This window comes from Balearica regulorum, chromosome 3 (genome assembly GCF_011004875.1).
Source record: "Balearica regulorum gibbericeps isolate bBalReg1 chromosome 3, bBalReg1.pri, whole genome shotgun sequence".
NCBI classification, from domain to species: domain Eukaryota; kingdom Metazoa; phylum Chordata; class Aves; order Gruiformes; family Gruidae; genus Balearica; species Balearica regulorum.
The window spans coordinates 119,368,774-119,387,881 of NC_046186.1; the positions used below are offsets into that span (position 1 = coordinate 119,368,774).

Consider the following 19,108-nt stretch of genomic DNA (forward strand, 5'->3'; position numbering starts at 1 on the left):
ACCATGGATACTGGAAGAAGGAAGTAGATATACAGAGTTTCTGTTTAAAACTGAACTAAAATTAACATGACTCTGGCTTTTAGCAACTGTCCATATTTGGAGAACTTAAATCTGTTCAGCACACTACAAATCAGTGAACAAAGTTCTGGCTAACAAAGACTGTATAGACTTTTTTCTTCTCTTGTGGTCACACAAACCCCCCATTATCTCTATCTCATTAACACCATTACGTAGCACCATTCTAGTATACCAATCCTCTGAGAGGTATGATAATGTTTCTCTGACTTTTCCATTAGGATAACACTTCCATTCACACACCTGTGCCTGCGCTCCTAAATTTGAGAAGTACCAAGATAGACAAAGAGTAGCTGGCAAAGCAAAGTCTAGGCAGGACCATCTAGAAAGGATGTGCTGAAGCTCTGACAAACCCTATGCTCTCCTGAGCTACCTGACACGTTTCAGGAGTGACAGAAAATGGCTATACACCAATCTTATTTCTCAAATATGACCATTGTCAACAAAACTCAAAAAGAAGGCTCACTGTTTCTCAGAAAGGAATGTAGTTTTAAAGCCCATTAAAATGCAAAGATTTTAAAGTACTAGTAAAACAGTCTCATATTTCTGAAAAAATAGTTGTTTAAAGCTATACATGATAAGCAAGTCACAGTAAAACTTCACGTAGTGGCTAGATCTATCCACTGTATGCCAAAATTGCTTGACGACGGCCCAGTAGTAAGACTGGGTCCTACGCCATGACTAGAGATACGCAAGTCACAGTAAAACTTCACATAGAAGATAAATAAACCTTTTCAGAAGACCTCATGTTTCACCTCTTCACTTACACATCTGCTAAACCCAAGAAATTACTAACCTGAACATAAGGTTAACGTTGTACCCTTCTATAATGGTTGTTACAAATACATTTGTGAAATGAGGCAAATAACTAGCAATGACAAAAGGTGCAGGTGTCTCACTCAATTACAGTGGAGACGTGTCTCAAATTTGTTCTGACAACTTTAGTTCATCCATTAACTACTCAGAGGGTGAACTACATACTTACATCCTACCGTCTAGCAGAGAAAAATATCATTTACTTCTGAGGAATATCCACATGTGCAAAGTAATATGATCTCACTAGCATGTCTCATGGTACAAATCATTTGTTAGAGAATTATTAAAGCTCAGTTATGGTGGGAAAAAAACCCAACAAACTTGAGGTCTCATACACATGAACTCACAAAATCTAAGGTGACACTCCAGTAGATAAATATTTAGATGTTTCAGACATAATGCTTCACAGTGAATTCTGAAACAATAGTGGTGTACTCATAACTCCTTGTTTTACATTCTTTCCCATTCCACAGGGAAGGAAGCTCTGCACTCCTCTCATTCTCATATAGGAAATTAATCATCCTAAACTGAGTTAAGAAATTTTATGTGCCCATCCTGACAGGTCCCTTACGGACTAATGGAATAATTTTAGACTCTGAAAAAAAATCAGTTGATACAAAAGCAAGAATGACAAGAGGGACATGCAGAATAACCATCATAATTCAAGAATATCCCCCTTTGGGGACAAAATTCATACCAGATAGTATGGTAGTCTCTTCCCCTCCTCCCCCTCCTCCTTTTTTCCTTCGTTTTCATAGATGAAAGTTAATCTTTGAGAGCATAGCAGCTGCTGGAAGATAAAAAGTATAGTAAAACACGATTTGCAGTTCCTATATATTTTTTTCCTTCATTCTGCTCAGAAAGAAGAAAGTGGAAGGTCTTAGAACACAGCTCAGGTAGACCTGCCCAACAGAAGGGACTCATGAGGCAGAATCCAGGGTCTGTCAGTGGGGGAATGTAGCTAAAGCACTGTGATCTCCAAAGAAAGCACAACTCACTACTCAGGAAATGCAGCTATAGGCATCAGCACAAGGCCCTAGAGAAACTTCTGAAAAAAGATGAATTTTGCTTCCAGAAAAAACAGAACTGTCAGCTGCAAAGGCTAAACTATGTAATTATCTTGAGTTACCTGTTTAAATAATTGCTTGAGTTATGGGAGGACCTGACGTTTCCAACGAAGCCTCTTACTCTTCTCTTTAACCAGCAGTGCTTCCACTCCAGGCTGGCAGGAGATCACACATAATGGCCTCTGCTGCCAAGCTATGCTCTTTATTTTCAGTAAGTCAGTCCATGTGGCAGGTGATTTCTGCAATGCCTGAAGGCAAGGTCTTGCCTCAGTGACATGCAGGGGCTCCTGGCTCACAGCTTGTATGGGAGCTGGCAGGCTTGCCAACTGCTTCCTGACGCTGAGTTTTATGAAAGCAAGATACCTTGGCAGTACCTTTCCTTTACAAGGGGTAGTGGTTCTGGAATTGGGCTCAGATCAATCAGAGCGGTGGTCTGGCTTGAGTCTTGCCTACATCCACACAGAAAGAGATTGCAGTTCATATCCCCATCCAGTTCTAGAGTCTAATCCCCAAAGTGTACTATGAGCTCTAGCTTTAAGTCAAGCTAAAAGAGAAATAAATGTGAGGTTTCTCCTTTTGGATGAAAGGAGGGTTAAGGCAGTTCAGACTAAGCTAAGAGCTCTGTATAGCCATGTCCATTGGAGCTGTTGTGTGGAAATGGTATACATTAATGTATAGTATAAATACTCTAATACATAAACTCTGCGTTCAGGTAGTTTACTTACAGGTTTGCCTTACCAAATGCATTGCTGCTTTATTTTCACAGAATCACTATAAGCGAAAACATGGGGGTAAAATCCAGTATCCTCTGTTACCTGCTAATGAACAAAACCAATTAAAGGGATTTTTTTGAAAGAAAAAAACCCAGACAACAGAATAATATCCAAACTGGGATTCTACCATAGACACATTGCCCAAAACCAGGAGGCTTAGCTACATCTATCCACTGTATGCCAAAATCGCTTGAGGACAGCCCAGTAGTAAGACTGGGTCCTATAGCATGACTAGAGAACTGAAAATGCAACTGTTGGACGGTGCAGTGGTAAGTGAAGCTATAGAGAAAGGTATAGAAAATAAAATTATACTTAAAGTTCAGATTATCACTTATGTCTTAGCTGGAATGGAATGTCAAATCTTAAATACCCTCACTCAGGTGTGTCACACCATGTAGGTTATTTGCATTAAAACAGAACATAACCTCTGGGGGAGTAAATTCATGCCAAGAATGGAAAATATTTGATGAGGGCATTCCTGAGCTGTCAGGAGAAAGGATCACCAGACCACAGAATTTTGGAAGATTTTTATTTTCTATGGGAGCCATTCCAAAAATCTGACCGCTTAGTTTGCAAAGCAGAGTTGAATCATTTTGAAATTCCATATATGTCCCCGTGTCTCTGTAGTGAACAAGAGCTAAGTGTTACCAAATTTTTCCTGTGTTACAAACCTCAGCAGAATGTGGAAGGCTTGCATTCCTACACAAAAAACTGTAATTCTATCCTCATTTCCTAAGATCCATCTCAGTCCCACACAGCCCTCAAATCTGTTTCTGGTATCTTAAGAGGCGTACTGCAGAGGAGATCACATTTCCGCAGAAATACTACAGCCCAATTTTGGATTTGGAAAAAAAATTGTAAAATTTGAGTATACTCTTGAAGAACGTATGACAAAATGGATTAAAGCACTTTACTAGCCCATACGAACAGAGCAAGGGTGCTGCAAGTAGTTACAAAAAAGGTTATGCTAGAATGCTCCTAATGGGAGCATGGTAAAAAGCTGGCAGTAGCAGCCATGACAAGCACTGCTTCTTTTATTTTAACTAAATGTTCAGTCAACATTAAAGCACTGCATTTCAGAGTACTACGTGTTAGTCAATACATATGCTGGCTGTGAAATAATTCATGTTTCTGCAGCTATACGCTTGCCAGTCCTATTTCCTTGCTATTTGCAACAAAGGAAGGAAAAGAAAAGCAACTGCCTCCCTTTGAGATTGCAGCTGCTTACAGATCTACATCTTCCCCTCCTTGTGCCATTCCCTCCCTAGGTTCCTTGCCTTCTTCCTGGCTGAGATCACCTGCCACAGACTCAACCCATCCACCTTTCACCTCCACTTGGCTTTCCCTCTCTAGCCTCTGGCTACGCCAGCACCCCCAGGGAGCTGGACGCTCCCCTGACCTAGTTCTCACAGAGCATTTTGCTCCCTGGGGCAGCTCCACCTCACTCCACCCCAGCAGTACCACACTGCCGGACGCAGCTCACTCCGCCGGACAACCAAACAAGCCAGACTCTCCAGTTCAACCACTGCTTTATCTCACTCCTCCATTTCCACCTCGACTGACCAATTGTCACTTGTGAGAGCTCTTTGTCCCTTCTGTTGACCAATACAGATTTTACTGACCTTGAATTGAAAGTGAGAAGGAGTTACAAAAGTTCAACTATGATTCCTTATCCCCGATATTGCCACTTAAATAATTAGAAATTGTGCCAGGCAGGTATGTCTTATTCACAAGTTTGCTTTTTCATAGCAGATGTGAAAGTGGGACCTAAACCAAACTGTTTATAATTGTAACCTGCTTGACTTATGACATACATGGCTTTGTATCTAGCTGATGAGTAATCTGAATATGCAAAACTAACCAATATTAGATGAATTAGATATTATGCAGCTTGAGAATTAACTTTCCTATTCCAAATGTGACCAGTATCCATATAAATTTCTGGCAGCTTTAGGGACATCCTTCCCTTCCAATGTCTTGCATGTGTGTGCAGTTTTGATGGGTTTTTTTGTTCTAATTTAATTCTCTTTTCAAAACACAGAATGTTGCAAAGTCCTGGCAATGCTCTTTCTTACTCAGTTGTTAAAACAGTGTTGTTTATGAGCTCTGCAAAATCTTACAAGTTGAATAATATGGGCTGAACTGTCCCTCAAAATCACAAACTCTTGTTCAGTTTTGCAGTGATCTGTCAGACCATGTGAATGCATAAAGTACAGGTACATCTGCTTGTTTTAACCACGGCTAAATCAGGCTAATAAAGAAACAAGACTCCAGCAGTTGTTTCAAGTTAAGAAAAAAGTTCTTTGTCCAAGAGCATAGAAAGTAATACTGGTTCATGTGCCTACACCACAAGTTTCAAGAAACTGTACCAGAAGATTTATCATCAGACTTGGTAACTCTATTGTCCTGGTTTCAGGACATGATCTCAGAGGTAAAGCTTTTTCCTATTGCAAGAAGGTGTATACTTGGCAAATACGATTGCCTCCACATGATCGATGCCCATGTCTCCTATCCCTGCTGAAATATTGCATTGCAAATCCTGTGAGAGTCGTGGAAAATGGCTGGGTTCTTTGGCCACACAGCTAAGTGAGCACGTAGCACACCCAGGAACGCAACACGCTGTGCAATAGCGACTAAATATAGCCTTGAAATGCTTAGCCACAAGCCAGGAGGATATATGGGGCTGGAAAAAAGGAAGACAGGAATAAGCAGCAAACAGTGAAGTCTGCAAACAAATTATTGTCAGTAACCATTGTGGTTACTTACTCAGAAGTGTCAGGGTGTGGAGATATTTTGATTAGCTTCCCCAGCAAAACATCATTCAAAATAACAAGAAAACTAAAGAACTCTCAAACTGTCCTCTGCCAATCTTTTAGACAACATTTTTTAAGGCAGAAGCCTTTCTTGGATATCTGATTAAAAGCTCTTTAACGGACTTTCCACACTATTCAAGTTATTCTATGGGTAGCCCTGAAAAGCAAAATATTCTAATTATGATTGCCTATATCTCAAGGAAGAAGTAGTCAAAGCTCTCTAAAATGCCTAACCATCAACCTTCAGCCCAAGCTTACAGAAACTACCTGTCAGAGTGAGAGGTTTGCATCTGTTCCATTTCTGCCTTTATGCCAATGTCCCAAAACACAGCTCCCACTAGAATGCCGTTGCTGAGTAGGTGAGACACTTGATCAATAGGAGGTGAACTGAAATCATGCAGCCTTTCTAAAATGCGTAAACACCAGCCAGATGACAATGATGAGTTTCAATCTGCTCACCTTTGGACCAGTCTTCTCTAAAGATGAAGAACTGATGCATGACTGAATTAAAATTAAATTTTAATTAAATTAAATTAAATTTTTGCAAAATAATAAGTATAACTTTTAGCTTGAACTCAAGTTTCATCTGTGGATAGACCGGTAGAGGAGAAATGTCCCATGAGAAATTAGACCAAGCTACACTTTTCTATCCTGACTTCCTAGCAGCAACTAGAGCAGAACAACTGCTTTACACAATTCTGATAACAAATCACTAATAAGAGAAAAAGTGGGAAGACTTTGATGAAAACCCCTGTGAATGAAAGTACACTTAATAGATACTGCTCCTATGTGCACCAAGTATTTTACAAGAAGAGAACAGAAAATAAAGTCTTTATCTCAGAAAGTTTACAGACTAAATAAATTCCAAAGAAATGCAATGATAAGATATGTGCCATACAGAAATGTGTTAGAGCAGAAGTAAACAGAGCACTGTGAGCTCTGGGAATAATAAATTCTGGGTTTCTATGTGTGTTTGATATTGACTGACGTTGGAGTCAAATAAAGCAACACACTGACAGAAATTTCTTTCTTATTTGGGACGCAGATCAAATCTCCTTTCTACTGCAGATTCTCCAGGGTACTGGAGGAATGAGTTCACACTGCAGCTTCTCTTTTGACAGAGAATGTGCAGGGCTGTTCTCCCATGCCCAGCTGCCTACTTTAAGGAAAGAGTGGATGACATGCCTGTGTCAAATCTGACTGAAAACGGCTGACTAGTTCACAAGTTGTTAAGGAGCTGACAGACAGATAGAATCACTAAACAAGTCTTGATTCTATAAGAAACAAGGCCAAAACCAACTGACATTGTATAACGCTACCATGCTAATAGAACAAACTATATAGGTGGTTTTTTCCCCCCTCATACAATACTCCCCCAACTACGTACATTTTTGACACCTATAAAGTGTTCAGCAGGGAATAAAAATAAGCATGCCTACCTGATGCTTTAAGAATCTGCGTACCTTGTCATTGCATGAAATTTTGTTTCCTGTAAATGTTAACATCTTTTTAACAAAATCACAGGATTACAATGCTTTGTTTCTCATCAGGTGCATACTGAAAGTCAAAAAAGCCAAAGTCTGATGATTATACTGACAAAATCAGATAAAAACATGCTTCACTTCACTTATATAAACTCATGCAATTCTCTGCCCACGTGCGAGACAAGTTTTCAAAGGTGTCCAGTTATACCGAATCACAGATATAAAAAACTATTATGTTTGTTTAATTATGTTGCATTGAAAGCATAAAGTTGTTCATGACAATGTTTTCAAAAGCATCAATTAATTGATACTTTGGGCTGGGGGTGAGATGGAAGCTGACAGAGCTCCAGTTTTAATCTGTCACGCGTTGCAACACTGTCTTGTTCATTACTAGCAGAGAGTTGTTGACTTTCACTCTTGCACAACCTCCAGAGATAGATCTCTAATGCAAAAGACACAGTGATTTCTTTACCTAATCAAAGACGTGATGACAGGACTTCCTTTATATAGTAAGACAATAAAGAAAAGAGATTTCTCTTGTCACAACAGAAATTTAGGAAGAGCAAAGATGCTAATGAAGTGCAGAGAAAAGCTTGTTGGAAATGGACAGGTGAACCTGTGTGCTTGGGAAGACATTGTACATGGAAGGAGATGGAAGGATCTTCTAGATATTACTTTATGCTGAAGACTGCTGCTGTGACAAGTCCTCTGCTAGGTTTCTACACTGAGCACTAATGCCCAAGGGCCAGGACTTTGGGGCCAGCCTGCTCAGCTATCCATACCTACAATAGACATACAAAAAAAGGACAGCCTCCTTGCACCTTTTTGATCTTGTATATCTCTGGTTAAAGACAGTCATCTTTTGCAGAATTTTATTTCTTTAGCTTTCACTGGTGAGCAAGAGATGTGAGGCGAACAATTAATTCCTTTTCAGGGATGCAATAAATTACACCTCTCCTGGGACAAAAGGTTTAAGCCAGGGTAAAACTCAATTTTATTAAAGCTACTCCTCAATTCCCAAAGCATATGTCTCCTGTCTCAGGACACAAACTTACTCAAAATTATTTTGCCCAGTCATACTAATGCATACAGCATATCCAACATTTCACACTACTGCGTGTCAACATACCAGTTCTATTAATATACATCTGAAAATAAAGACAGATTACAGAACTGATAAACTTTCTATCCCTTGAAAACATGGGAAGATTTTAAAAAAGCAATTAGACTTAGCATGTATCAACAGCATACTACTCACAGACTGAAAAACCAAAAATGATAATTTTTTTTCTTTAAAAAGTGTAGATATTGGCAAATGCTCATTTTTAGTTTTGAATCTGTACTTGTTCCTGCTTGGTTATGTGTAAGAATTAGATTTTAGAAACAAATGTTCTGCATTCAACTTGAAGAGACACTGTTATGAAATGTATTAAAGCCCCCAAATGACTAACAGACAAGTTCCACCCATGTGGGGTTCTTCTGAGATTGAGAAAGTAATTTTGTATTTCTTAACCTGGGATGAAACTGGACTGTACACACAAAAAAACTAGAATCTACTTTGTAACGCTCCTTATATATTCACCCAGAGATGCACCAATCCAATACTTAAAGGCTTATAAAAACCTCACTATTGGTTCTTTTATAACCTCAAGCAAGTAAAAAGAAACAAAGGATGATGGCCCATAGGTGAAGGATGATTGTGATTAGAAGAAAGGAAAAGGGGTTGAGATTGCATCAAAACAGTTTGAACAAGGTTTGTTTCCTTTGTGATCAGAACAAAATGAAACCCAAGATTTCCCCCTTCGGGATTAACGCACCCTAGTACCTGCTAGAACCTCCCAAACAATCTTCCCACCCACATAAGCAAACAAAAAAGCTGTTTATATAACAATGAAGCAAGGAAAAAAATTGCACAGGAGAGCAATGCCTTATATGAAGAAGAGACAACATCAAGAGACATGCAGACATTCACTTTTGTGCCAAAGTAAAATGTTCCCTTTGAGCATGCCTGATGTCAAGAGATTGCTGGAAGTTCAAAAGCTCAAACGCATGAACTTATATGAATATAATCTTAAAAAGCTGGGAAAAAAAATATTGATTTATCAAATGTTTTCTTGGACCACGAAATGCCTTCAACAAAAGCTAGTCTGCTTTGAGTTGTTTCACTGTTCGCTGTTGGTATCTGTGTAGTACCTGAGACTTTGAGACTGATCAGCAGGTGACCTGAGAAGGAGATATATTTGATCAGATCACAGGTCCAGGATTCTTTTGGGGAACAGCTGACAGTGAGGTACAATGTGACAAGCACGGGTGGTCTTAAATTTATTTCTCAAGTTATATTCCCTGGCCTCCAAGGTTCCCATCTAACTCACCACAGTCACTGGCACATGGCTGCTTGGACTGGGTGGAAACATCTATATCCTGCCCTCTCCAGGCAGTGGCCTGGGTGATCTTTACAGATGTCCCCCACAACATTGTGCACAAACACCTGATTGCAGCTACCTTTACCTGCAGGAAGTGCAACCTGGGGACCACAGAGGGAGAAATGTTCCTTTCAGAAGACAAACACCAAGTTTTGTGGAGACACAAGGAATGAACGGGAAATCGAAATACAGCGACAGACTGAAGCATTCTCTTGCAGAACAGCCCCAAGAAGCTCAAGAACATACAAATGGCTGCTGTGATTCCATGTGTAGGCTGACAGCTTTGTGAGAAGATTAGCCAGGTTGAAGTCTCAGCTATACATGAGTCACGGAGAGGGATGTATGGGAGCTCTTCAGACCACATGAATCATCAGCAGCACCAGGGAAGCAGAAACTCAAACATTAAGTTCTGGAGGAAGCAGAGTGCAGCATGATGACAGCTGAAATGGCTACGAGTCTCAGCTCCTCACCACAAGTTTGTCTGTCCATATTCCTGTTGCTAAGTGAAAAAATCCTCACATCTTGGTAGGCTGAGGGGGAAACCCAGACTTTTTTGGAAGAAGGAGAAATGAAAAAGCACATGCCTGTGCTTGATTAAAGGAAAGGATATAGATGAATAAAGACTGAGATGATCAGAAGAATAGACAAGGCTTTGCTGTGTTACATCTACACTGGATGTTTTCCCAGAAATTTAAAGTACTTCAGGAGGGAGAAAGTCACCTGGCCAGAACAGGTTAAACATTACTCTGTGCTGAAGTGCACATAGATGGTATCTGCCCTGGAAATTCAGCTCTTCACCTCGCAGTTTTATACTAAAGGTATCTCGGTGAATGCTCTACCTATCTGGCTGAGTTAATATATCCTAAAGCGCAAAACACTCCAGCTCCCCTTCACTCTGGCACAAAATACTGCTGGTTCCTGCTGCCTGCTCTTCTCCTTAAATGACGTTTTTCTTCCCAATTCGACACCCATCCCACAATGACAACTCTCTCAGACAACAGACTCAAAACTTCTGGCCTGGCTGCTTTCTAAAAGTGTTTTCTGTGGAAAAATTAGCCACCAGGAATGGCAGGAATCCTCTGGCTGAGCCACTGGTCATTGTAGGGAAATTTAATTTCCTGTTTTGCTGGTCAATGCCACAGTCCTAGCCACAACAAAAGTTAATTTTCTTTAAAAAGAAATTATAAAAGTAATAATCCATGAGAGATTTCATATGTCTTTTGGCAGCAGAAACAGACCTGCATATCATGATAAATTAAGGGCTCTTTATGGTTGTCTAGTACCCTGTAAAAGAGGATTTGAATCACCACTGCACACTTGCAAACAGCAAGCCGTGAGAGGCAGCACGATGTTAACCATTACTCTGGCGAAAAGCCAGGTTTTATAGAGACTGGGAAAATAACGGAAGATTGGTGAGGAGGATTATAAACATGTTCAAGTGACCTGCAGCTGAGGTGCAGAAAAACATATATATCATACTAATTGTTGTTTAGCCCTGTGTGCTGGACAAGTAGAACATCTGTGTTTCGATAACACGGGCCTGTGATAGACTTAGCAGCACCCTATCAAACCTGCTTGAGTTTCCTGCCCTGCTGTGGGAAAGATCAAAGCACAGTGGTAAACTACACCTGCATGAATCCTTGAAATACAGGTGAAAACAGCAGGTTCGGTGATTTTCTAGCATGGACTGAGCTCCGCGGTGCCTGTGTCCCTGCATGCGTGCCTCTGCCCAAGTGTTGCTTCGGGTATCCCCTGCTTGGCGAGGTAACAAAAATAAATACATTCTTTGCATTTCGTTCGTGGTTTTGTGGTTGTTCCTGCCTGTGCAGGCTCATGCGGAGACTCAGACAGTCCTAAGTAGCCACTATTTTATCATTCTGCCTATCATATTCATGAACTTCCTTCTGCAATGGAACCCAGCCAGCTATGTCCCTCACCAACACAGCAGGTAGAAAATGCCTATTATCTTACTTGTTTCTGAAAGCTAGACCACTTACAGCTTATATAGGTAATTAATTCTCATGCTGAAGACACCTAAGTAGCCACTTCATGGCTCTCTTTTACTAATTACCGCTACTGAGCAAGAATAAGCTGCTTGCCAGGTAATTACTCACAGAAGCCTCACTGGGGTTCTGCATCAATTCTCTCCGTTTTCAGATCCCTGCAACTGACTCTCACCAGAGAAATGCTGCCTCCTTACACTAATGGGTCATAGATTCACTTAGAATGGATGGCCCCTCAGCTGATCTCTGGTTCATCTTTGTGTTCAAAGGCAGGTCAACACCAAATTCCCAGCAGGGTGCTCGGGGTTTTACCCAGCTGGGTCCTGAACGGCCCAATGATGGAAGCTCCAGAGCAACATGTCCCAGTGCTGTTATTTGCATCTTGATTCCCCCCTTTTCCCCCCATATGTAAAACCTCACCAGTCTCCAGGCAAAGTATGAGCCATTAACCACTACCCTTTGAGCCCAATGATCCAGCCAGTCACTAACCTGCGGAGTAGTCTACCCATCAAGACCGTAATGTCCCAAGTAGCATAGGAGGATGGTATTGCTAAAGTCAAGGTAGATGACATCCATCACTCTCCCCTCATTCGCAAATCTAGTTACTTCATCATAGAAGACAGTCAGTCAAACATCATCTATCTTTTGTACATCCATGCTTGCTATTCCCAATCACCTGCTCCTCCATGCTCCCAGAACTTTGCTAGAAATGATCTTTCTTTCTAAAACAGATGGAGCATTTACCTTTCTCAAGTTACCAGGGATCTTTGATATCCATGACCTTTCAAAGATGATAGTGTGTGATACCACTATGACATCATTCAGCAAACTTAGATGCTTCCTTTCTGGTCCCATGCACTTGTATGGGTTGGGATTTCTTAAGAGATCCATGACTCAATCTTCTTCCACTACTGGTAGTTTGATGACACAGAGGCTTGGAAGACTTTGTTGGTGGAAACTGAAGCAAAGCAAGCATGGAGTACCTCAGCCTTACCTGCATCTACAATCACTGAGTCACCCACCTCATTCAGCAACAGGCTGCATTTATTCATTTACTACTAACGTAGCAGTAAAAGCTCTTCTTGTTTCCCTTGATGTCCCTTGCAAATATTGACTTGACTTCAGGTAAGCTTTGGCTTTCCTGACGCTATCCCTACATGGCCCTGCAATGTTTCAAACTTTCTCTTTTGTAGCCCATTCCTGCTTCTACCTCTTGTATGCTGCTTTTTTTGCACTGGAGCTTAATCATGGGTTATCTGGTTAGCTAAGCCAGTCTCCTGATACATTTACTCGTTTTCATGAGTACAAGGATGAGCTGTTCTTGTGCTAAGAGGAGGTTGTCCTTAAAGACCTGACATGCTAGGTTTTTCAAGCCAAAGCGAATCAATACATGCTATTTTTGTCAGAGCTTAACATTCCAAAACTTAATTACCTAAATTTAGAAATTTCCAGGTGTTAACAAGGTAGTGACTCCAGCCCTAATGGAAACTTAAGTATTGTGCTATGTGAAAAATTTCTAGCCTTGCACGTAAAGTCTCGTGCAACACACTTAAAACATCGCTACAAGAGTCACTGACTGTTACATGTGCCTACACACTAGTCACATCTCAGTTTGCAGAAAGAAGTTTTCAACATTTCCTGCTTCCAATGCATTGAGCTCATCACATAGCAGGGTAGATGACAGAAAACAAGGGTGTGGATCTGAGACCTGTGATTATTAGCCGAGAGTGCTGGTGCAAAGCAATGAACTTCTGGGGCTCGAAACCAAGGAGAAGGCAGGAACTGAGGATGAGGAGGTCATGTCTGTGGTGCAGCTGAAGCAACAAGTGTAGTAATTGGTAGACAACTCTGACTGGAAACCAGTTCTCAATGGCTTCCTGTTGTCACTACAGCTATGAAATCCAGAGGGCTTATGGGGATTGCACCTTCCACTAATACATGCACAATGCAACAGGTCCAAAAGGCTTAGGTGCTGCAGGTGAAACAGACTGGGGCCAAAAAAATCCCCTTTCAGTTTGTTTTTACCCAAGGCAACACCAAAAAAGGGAAGATATTTCAGAAAAAAAATTATTATTCTCTTAGTACATCATTATGGTTGCACAGCTGAGGCTGCAAACATTTGGAAAGGCTGTAGTCTGATCAGCCTTAACCCTCCCTCCTTTCTCTTGTCTTATTAATAAGCCTTATCACATGACTCTAATTGTGGGAATTAGCTTATTTTTTCCCCACAGGACTCATTAACATTTATATTGAGTTTGCATCCAAAATGCCCCAGTTACACTAACTACTGCAAAAGCACATGAAGTGCTACCTACATATGTGAGAGGACAAAGCACACAGAAATTAAAGGGGGCATTTACAACATACAAGAAAATTACTCCTATGAGAGCAGTTGCATGGCATATTCCTTTCATGACTGTCTTTTTAAACAACCAGTTTTCTTTAAGATCTTCATTGAGGAGTGACGTTGTAGTGCAGCAAGGAGAGGAAGAAAAGTAGGGGACCCAAAAACATGGAAGGGACTTAGACTGGCTGCTGGAATATTGAATCAACAGCAGAGCAGAACAGTTAGGAGGAGGTCCAGATGTCACAGGACAGAGGGTAAATATAATCAGCTTCTGAATTTTAGAGCCCCCAAATGCCGAAGACTATTACATTTTCGGGCTATCAAATATGCAGGGCAGACGTTACTAGGTTTGATCTTATCCTGGGCTATTTTGCTTTCAGAAAGGAGCTTGAAAGCCCTGGAAAAGGCTTTAGTCTTGTTCACTGCAAGTTTCCTCAGTGCAGAACAGAAAAAAATGAATTTGGAAATAGCTTTATACTGTCTTTTGGATGCTCTCTAAAGCATCCAAGGAAATGATCTATCAAAGAAATAAAATTGTTGCATGTATACTGTAGGAAAAAAAATGTTTCCACCAAACAAACATATTTATTGTTTTAAAAATCAAATGTCACTTACAACTGACACCCAATCAACAGCAAAAGAAACCATCGCTAGGAAAATACCTTCTCCTGGCTACTACGGTTACATAAATAAATAGGTTAGATACTGAATTATGCTTTGGGTAAAGGCAAGTCCAGGCTACAGGTCCTGGAAGAACACAAAGAATCTGCCTTTGTTATAAGCACTAATGAAGTGGAAGACATGGCCCATGACCTACCTCCCAAAGCTAATGTCTTGCCGTGGTCCAACTTCAATGAATGCAAAGATGCAGCACGATTGTGGGGATGTGATTAGGCCTGGTGTCCATTACTACATGTGAGTCTGTGCTATCAGCTAGAATTGAGTGAGTCAGACTTAAAATAATCACAGAAGCTATTCAAACAAGCAGTCCCACCCCAAAGTGGTATATCTCTTCCCCAAAAGCAACAGTTTCTCTTCTGGTAGGACGTTTAGCCGCTTCTTTATCACTTGGCTACCTCCTTGCCTGTCTTTGGTATGCCACAGATTGCTAGAAGCAAAGAGAACCTCCCTACTCCCCCACATTTGATCATCCCTAATTACCTTCCCCAACCCATTAAACAAAATCCTTTCTTTGGAAACCTGGGGTTTTTGCTGTATCAAAATTGCTTCTCTGTTTCTGTCATGCATACACGGACACGCAAAATGTTCTTAGATCATTAAGATGCAAAACACATTGACCTTGAGCCAGTGTTTTCAAAAGCAGTGTTTCCCGAACCAACTTTTCCTGAAGCCAGTGCTTCCTGTGGGCTGCCTAGGAAAAAAAGGTTTACGGAGCCAATTTCTGCAAAGCCTGATGTTCCAGTCAGTCAATTGTGTGCAACTATTGCTACATATTCCTGGCTTAGAAGCCTTCACTGTGCCATGCCTTCGCTGCAGCCTCTGCACCACCAGTTGCACCTCAAACCAGATGTCTTTCTCCTCCTTTTCTTGCAAAGTAACACAGCTGTAACTAACCCCAAAATTTTCAGAACTACCATAAGTCTCGAGAGCTAGAACCAGCATTATCAGTCACGTCCCCTGAATATCATAGCACTATATTTCCCCTCCTATGTAAGGTGTTCAATGGTGAATTAATTTACTGAATAGGCAGTAAAGTGTGTGTGTGTGTGTGTTAGGGGAAATCAGGGAAAGGTGGAGAAAGAGCAAGAGGAGGAAGGGAGGAGGATGACTAGAATCATGACAAACCTGGGTCTGGTTCCTGCACAGGCTTCCTTGTGCACCCAGCTGCCATATTCCCTGTTCCCCAGATCCCAGCTGTAAAGTGGGAAGCACACCTCAGCAAGGTGTTGCAAATACAAACACACTGAAAGACTGTGTGAAGTTACACACCTATAGCAGTAAGCCATGTAAACAGATCAGGATGGAAGGAACAGTATCTATTCTTGTAAAATAGGATAAAGCATAAGTACCGAAGAGGGTGAGGCAGCTGGGGCGGGGAAACAGACCAGACAGGAATGGGGAGATTCCTACCAGGAATGAGATTCCTGGCTCATACAGGACTCTTGTATGTTATTGCTTCCTTCTTTCCCAATCTGTGTTTGGAGCAGGAGGGGAGGGGAAATAGCATGTAATTCAGAACACAGTGCTAGACCCAGACTTACCAAATCTGCCTTTGATAAGCTTCCTGAACTTTCTAAGGCTTTACTTCCTCACCGCTTCCTCAGCCATGGATGGTATTTACCAGTGGCTCAGTGCTGCTTTCACATGTCACACAGCAGGGTAAAACCTCCTTCTCCTCCAACCATATGGTGCTTGAAAGACTTCACTAATTTAGCAGGTACATCTACTAACATTTCATTCATTTCTTTGCTACCCCTTTCAGGCCAATCTTAATTTCCTGTTTGCTCACACTCAGTAATATTCTGCTTTACTTCTCTAGCCTTTTCTTTCCTATTAAGGAGGAAATCCTAATTAATCCCCTCCTGAGAGTCTACCACTTTCAAAACCGCTCACGTGCAGCAGGTTAACAATAACTGAATGGCAAGGTTTACTCCGTGAAATTTAACACTCAAGCTGAAAGCAAAGATTTCAGACATCATTGTGGCAAACAGCTAATATATAAAATGATGAGGAGATATATGTGATATATCAAAGGATGCTATATTAGGTTTCTGGAAGCAAATCCCAAGAAAGGCCTTTTCAGTCATTGCACAAACTTTTTTGCTTTCCTCATCCTACACAAGCCAATGATTGGGAAACACCCATACCAAGGGAGACACCTAAAGCCAGACGATCATTAAGCATGACACTGGGCGTGCCTTCATTAGAGTGCTAGGTGTGTGAGAGCCCCATTTAGAGAAAGATATAAGATAGCAGTTTATTTGTAAAACAGCGGAGCCCTGGCCACAGTCCTCGTCTAAAGCTTTCAGCAGGCATGGTCAGGTGAGCACGCAGGCTCTAAGCAACCTTCTCCATCCCCCTCACCATCACACCGCACTGTAAAGCCAGCCTTTTTCTAGTCACTGCAAGACTTTCTACTAATGATCACACCAAGATAGTGTAGTGACAGGACAAGGAGTAATGGGTTTAAGCTGAAGGAAAGTCGATTTAGATTAGACGTTAGAAAGAAATTCTTTACTGTGAGAGTGGTGAGGCACTGGAACAGGTTGCCCAGAAAGGTTGTGGATGCCCCATCCCTGGCAGTGTTTAAGACCAGGTTGGATGAGGCTTTGGGCAACGTGGTCTAGTGGAGGGTGTCCCTGCCTGCAGCAGGGGGGTTGGAACTAGATGATCTTTGAGGTCCCTTCCAACCCAAACCATTCTATGATTCTATGAGATCCAGAATTAGGACACTTCAAGACAGTACGTTCCGAGTCAGAACAGGTATTGCAGACAGACAACATTTAAGATTTGGCCTTTTTGGCAAAAGTATACCTTTGGTTTTGTGGTTCATTCTTTAGGATGCTACATGCCAACTGTTCTACAAAACGCTCACGTAAATGAGAAGACAACAGCTTGAGAAAATAGTAGACTGACTCGGATTTTAAACAGTACAGGGCTGGAGAGCAGGCATCAGTAAAGTGCAGGCATCAGTTAAACCAAACTCGCAGTAATGTAAACATCAAGACAAGACAGCTTCTCCTGCATACATTTTTTTAGTTATAAGCAATAAATCACAGTTTGAAAACCACTCCACGCACAGTTTACGTTGGTAAAACAGCTTTCCACTAGTGATTAATACAATGCAAAGTCAACTCCACCATCAGTTATGCTTTAGAAGGAAACTACTACGTTTCAGAGTGCATGTGTTTGTTGTGTTTGTTGTATTTGACACGAACTAGAGGCTAGTAAGTCCACAGGACCAACAGTGTGTTGCATGAGCATTACAACTCTCACTGCAGTTTAGGATGATAGAAAAAGAGCAGCTTCAGGTCCCAGGATTATAAAACTTCACACACAAGCTTAATCCATACAACCTGTTCAATGGAGATTAAGACCGCCATAAAACTAGCTTAATAAGTAATGTTGCAACTACCTATTTGTTTTCAATAGTGAGGCAATTAGGGTAAACAATTAAACCTTACCTTCATTCCTTTAGTAATTCCATTTTTCTTATAGATTCCACTTTTTAAGAGGTTATTCTGTTTCTGATGATGATGATGTAGATGTCCATTGCAGACAGCACTGGGATTAGCCATCTGTTTAAATTAGTCAGATTCTCAGTTCTTAAGGGTATCTTGGGTCTTTCTACTGTAAAAAAGACAGTGGGACGAGCAGATAAAGTTCTTGGTTAAGGCCTGAAAGGTATCCAACTGGTCTGTCGGGATTTTCCAGGATGAGAGGAGGAACTATCTTTTACAATATCTTAGAAATTTAAAACTGTTTCTTTCATGCACCTTCAGCCCCAGTAAGCTAGAACGTGAAATACATAGCAGAAGGTGTGCTCTTAAAATCTCTGAAAAATACTGCTCATTGCTGGCTATTGTACGAACACAGCTTCTATGAGTCAACAAGACTGCTGCAGCTATCAAGTGGGTGGATTCAGAGGCGGAGACACTTAAAGATATATTACCTCTTAAATATCTCCCAGTGAGGAACATTACTTTTTTTTCTCCCTATTACACTCAACATAGAGCTACATTACTCCATTTAGAGTAATAAAATGTTTTGAAAATTTTAACAGAGCAATCGTTAACGTTACATGTTCATGGTGAACATGGTTCATCTTGCTAAGAGTATATTGGCTGAAAAAGTAGTATTTCACTGAGTAGAACAGAATAACTGTGGTTTTTTTCTTTCTTTTTTTTTTTTTTTTTTTTTTTTAAATCTCTTCTTACGTAGGTAGCATGATAGACACAACATTAACCCTGGAAGGAAATGGAAAGCATTTTAGTATTAAATGACTTTTTTTGTTGTATTTGGCCCCATCCTACAAACGCATGCACAGGTGTTTAATAAAGTGAACTATCCCTTTAAATTCAATTTGGCCAGTAGTGAAATAAATGGCATGCTATCATAATTAATGAGAAATAGACTTTTATAGACTTGATTAGTTTTAAAACAAGTCAGGCTTTAATCACATGTGAAACTACTAAGCAGGTCTAACATACAACCTTGCTTTTAAGACAAGAGTGTATTGTTTGTGGAAATACATTTATTGTCTTTGCTGAACCAAATTCTCATTTTTCAGATTTTAGTAGCAAAACATAAAAGCGTAAGCATCTCTGGCAGCATTTGATAGAATCC

The 19,108-nt window shown here is 40.7% G+C and overlaps 1 protein-coding gene across 2 annotated transcripts in view; it reads right to left on the reverse strand.

Moving 5' to 3' along the window:
* The window catches only part of SPTLC3 (serine palmitoyltransferase long chain base subunit 3), an 83,617-nt gene extending 65,238 nt beyond the window's left edge, over positions 1 to 18,379 (reverse strand). For both annotated transcript variants that reach the window (XM_075749766.1, XM_075749765.1), the window contains exon 1: positions 17,947 to 18,379. In XM_075749766.1, the coding sequence (XP_075605881.1) occupies positions 17,947 to 18,060 (114 nt within the window). In that variant the 5' untranslated portion in view covers positions 18,061 to 18,379. The remainder of the gene's footprint in view (positions 1 to 17,946) is intronic.
* Positions 18,380 to 19,108: the final 729 nt, after the last annotated feature.